Below are 4,269 nucleotides of genomic sequence, written 5' to 3' on the forward strand. Positions count from 1 at the left end.
ACTTCTAGGAGAAAATTCTTCTTAAGCCACTAGCCTATAACTAAACTTACAATATGCAATATATGGTGGTCAGTAAGCATATAGGCTCCTTACTGTTTTAGGACTTTTCTATGCAGAACCTCAAGGATTGATACATTTAAATGTTCAGGGAGGAAATGGGGAAGGTTATGAGGTGATCCTGAAAACATGCAATTCTATTTCATCCCCTTTGGGGATAGATATTTTCAGCCTTGACAGTGTTGATAGTCATTTAGTTAATAATGCTGCAGCCTACCAGTGTTTAAGAATGAGGGCTCTGGAACCAGGCTGCCTGAATTTGTGCTCTGGCTCAGTCACATCTAACTTTATGACCTTAGGCAAGTTATTGAGCCACATGGTGCCTCAGTTTTCCCATGTGCAACATGGGAATGATAATTATGCCTACTTCACAAGGTAGTAAATCCTCAATAAGTAGTCACCATTTTAATGCTTATTATGTGCCAGGCATGGTTTTAAGTCCTATGTTTTTCATTTAGTCTTTATAACCATCAAGAGACATTTTAAAAAAATTTAAGAATGAGAATGAGGAGGAATAGATACACCAGCTTTGGAGTCATAGTCTTAGAGGGGAAAAAGAAGAAACTAAGTTTTGAATTCAGGAGCACTTTGCCACTGAGCTACACACCTAGACCTTTTGAGACAGGATCTAGCTAAGTTAGAGGTTGACTCAGAACCTGTGATCCTCCTGCCTCAGCCTCCCACGTTGCCGGGAGTTCACCACCACACCCAGCCCCCTTACTCTAAACATAGCTGTTGATAAGGATTCCTCACCTCTCAAACTTTCCTCATTGCAGAAAGAAGCCATGAAATACTAGCTGTGAAATTCTGGGGTAGTGTCTGATTGAAGGAGGACAGAAGGAGGAGAGAAGAGGTTGGACACTTGAGAAATTTTCGGGAAGCAGGTTTATAGACTGCAGGATTCAGAGGTGGCTCACCCCTAAGAATTCTTCCCCTGAAGAATGAGTACAGAAATTCTTTGAACTGTTTACCCATGTCGGGTGGATGGAGGCTAGGGGATTCATGACAAGCACATTTCATTCTATTCTCTATACAGATAGGGGTTTCCAAGGTTTTTTCCTCCAAACCTGGTACTTATAAACAAAGAGGAAGCTATAAACCACAATGCCTTCTGCAGATTTTTGTTGATGGCCGATATTAGAGAGGTTTTTGCGCAGGATAAGCACTTACATGCTACAAGTATGGTGGGGGTTTCTGATTAGTTATGGTAAGGGTCTTCTGGGTGGGTGGGGGTCTCTGGCCTGCTTCATATTACTATTACATTTTAGTAAATGACAAATGTGTGTGTTGGCAGTGCTGTTTGTAGTCTTTCCCATGTCTAACCATTCTGAGGCCTTTTATTATGTGAAAGGACTGATTGTGAACTCCTTTTTAATCCTGCAACACTGGGGAAGGACGGGGAGGATGCAGCCTCCTTGTGTCAGAAATGGTGTGTTCTTGGGTGCAGTGGACTGGGGAATGTAACTTATGCTCTGCCTCCAGCGGATGAGCCAGTGTGCATAAAGGTGGGAAAAAACGTACAGGAAGCAGAGGGGCCTGGCTGAATTAGTATGAAGACTATTACTTTTTGCGGGTCATATTGCTCCCGTTTCAAATGACTGCATTTGCTTTAAAGGGAAATGGAGTTAGAGGGACAGAAAAATGGGCCTTTAAATTATTCTGTGGACAAAGAATCAGTTCACAATAAAGTGCCAAGATTTGACTGACTTGGATTTAAATTCTGGATTGGCACCTAGCTTCATTAACTCAGAAAAGGTACTGAGCCTCTCAGTCCCAATTTTCTCGTCAGAAAATAGAAAAATATCCCACAAGACTACGAGGTTATACATGTACAAGACTAAGACAAACCCATCACACTCAATGCCTCTTTCCACCATTGTCATGTCTTCCGTTTTGTATCAGTGTGGGGAGTCACCAATGCAGTTTCTGGATCATGGCCAGTGCCACTCACTGAGAGCGTAGACCGAGAGCCACAACTCCAGGAAGATGTACATGGGTACACCTTCTTGTCCATGTTGGCTGCATCTGATCTGAGCCTCTGTGCTTCCACTCACATGGACTGAAACGTATGGCATCCCTTGCGGTTGAACAGAATGTGGCCCTGACCTCCATAGTTGCTTGGGTTATGAAAAGCACGCGGTGACGTGTGTGACAGAGGCAGGTACAAAGCCTGGCCATACTGGCATGAGAGAGCCCTTCCTTTCCAGCCTACACTTAATAACCAAATGAATGATGCTTCTTACTCCTAGGGCGGCCAACTCCCTCCTGGAGTCACTATGCTCTCCTGCAACAACAGCACGTCGGCTCACACTACCTTCCTTCTCACTGGCTTTCCAGGCCTAGAAGCCTCTCAGCATTGGGTTTCCATCCCCATCAACCTCGTCTGTGTGACTTCCATCGTGGGTAACAGTATCATCCTCTTCCTGATCTGCACAGATCCAGCCTTACACGAACCCATGTACATCTTCCTGTCCATGTTGGCAGCGTCTGATCTGGGCCTCTGTGCATCCACCTTCCCCACCATGGTGCGGCTCTTCTGGCTGGGTGCTCGAGAGCTGCCCTTTGACCTTTGTGCAGCACAGATGTTTTTCATTCATGCCTTCACCTACGTGGAATCTGGTGTGCTGCTGGCCATGGCCTTTGATCGCTTTATTGCCATCCGGGACCCTCTGCACTACGCCACAATCCTTCCCCACTCAGCCATGGCCAAAGTGGGGGCTGCCATTCTCGCAAGGGCTGTCTTGCTCAACCTCCCTGCACCAGTTCTCCTGCGGCGTCTGCTTTTTCCCCAGATGAGTGAACTCTCTCACTGCTACTGCCTACATTGTGACCTTGTGGGATTGGCCTGCTCAGACACCTGGGTCAACAGCTTTGTTGGCTTGATCTCCATCCTTCTCTCACTAGGGCTCGACTCGTCCCTCATCATGCTCTCATATGTCCTGATCCTACAGACTGTGCTGGCCATTGCAGCACCTGGGGAGCGGCTCAAGGCGCTCAACACATGTGTGTCACACCTCTGTATTGTGCTCATCTTCTATTTGCCCAAACTGGGACTCTCTGTGTTGCACAGAGTGGAGAAGCACAGCTACCCTGCTCTGGCAGTGCTTATGGCCAACTTGCACTTCCTGGTCCCACCCTTCATGAACCCCATTGTGTACTGCATCAAGTCTAAGCAGATCCGCCAGGGCCTCCTAAAGCGCTTCCAGCAGAAACGGGTTGATGTTTCTTAGAATGAAAGGACCCAGTTCTTATGACCTCCGAGTCTGGGCTTGGGTAAGCTGTAGGGGAAGAGTTAATTTAAGGTTTTTAAAGTGACTCATCTTTTACTGTTGATCCCTTTGTGGGGCACTGTTAGTCTCCAAATTGCAGCTTTGAATACAGAACATAAAGTATCACTGGTAATCCTAGCTTTATTCTCATTAAAGACTCAGAGCTGAACTCTCAAACTTGTATATGTTGTGACATCTCATCCAGGGGATTTAACTACCTGACAGGATGTTTGTTCATATCTATGTGAACAGGCATCTCTTCACTGAAGTTTTCTTTCCCATTTGAATTATAAACCTAAGGAAGAACTACAGTAAAGTGTATGAACCTTATTATTCGCTGCCTTCTCCCAAATTTATTATTAACTAGATCCCATAACAAGAAATAGAAAAGGGATGCATGTGATGGGGAAACACATGAGAACACCGTACATGTTGAATTAATCTGGCAGCTTAGGGAGTGCTAATTTTCTCTTTGTTCCCTTCATGTGTGATCTCTGCTTTGAGCTAGAAAGTTTGGTTACTGAACCCAAGGAAGCTGCTTGCTATAATTTTTGGATGGTGCTTGTTTCACAGGTACCAATGGTAAGGGTGGAATGGCCACCCACTTGGCCACTCACTGTCCTGCGAGGTTGTAAACTCCACAAGGTCAGAGACTCAGAACTGCATTTAAAACAAACAGAAAAACTACTATATCTCCAGCACCAAGAACAATGGCTACCATGTAGATAGAGCTCAATGCTTCTTGTTGAGTAAATGACTAGGGAGAGGGAAGCAGGTGAAAGAAACACAGCCGATTCTTAGGAAGGGAGAGCACTTGGGAGATCAATGTCTGAGGCCTGTGAGGAAAACAAGCAGTTAATAAACTGGAATGGAACGCACCACATTCGAGACCTTGGGGGCTAGTTGCGATTCTCCTATACCATATAGTCAAGGAGGCTATTTC

General features: G+C 45.4%; 1 protein-coding gene across 1 annotated transcript; it reads left to right on the forward strand.

Annotated features, from left to right (window-relative positions):
- The first annotated feature begins 2,333 nt into the window (after positions 1-2,333).
- On the forward strand, positions 2,334-3,287 carry LOC143391330 (olfactory receptor 51G2-like). Its single transcript, XM_076844025.2, has one exon. The coding sequence runs from the start codon at positions 2,334-2,336 to the stop codon at positions 3,285-3,287; it is 954 nt and encodes a 317-aa protein (XP_076700140.2).
- Positions 3,288-4,269: the final 982 nt, after the last annotated feature.

The sequence above is a fragment of the Callospermophilus lateralis genome, chromosome 2 (genome assembly GCF_048772815.1).
Source record: "Callospermophilus lateralis isolate mCalLat2 chromosome 2, mCalLat2.hap1, whole genome shotgun sequence".
Lineage (NCBI taxonomy): Eukaryota > Metazoa > Chordata > Mammalia > Rodentia > Sciuridae > Callospermophilus > Callospermophilus lateralis.

Coding starts and splice junctions, on each gene's coding strand:
- LOC143391330 (XM_076844025.2), top strand. CDS start 2,334: ATGCTCTCCTGCAACAACAGCACGTCGGCTCACACTACCTTCCTTCTC.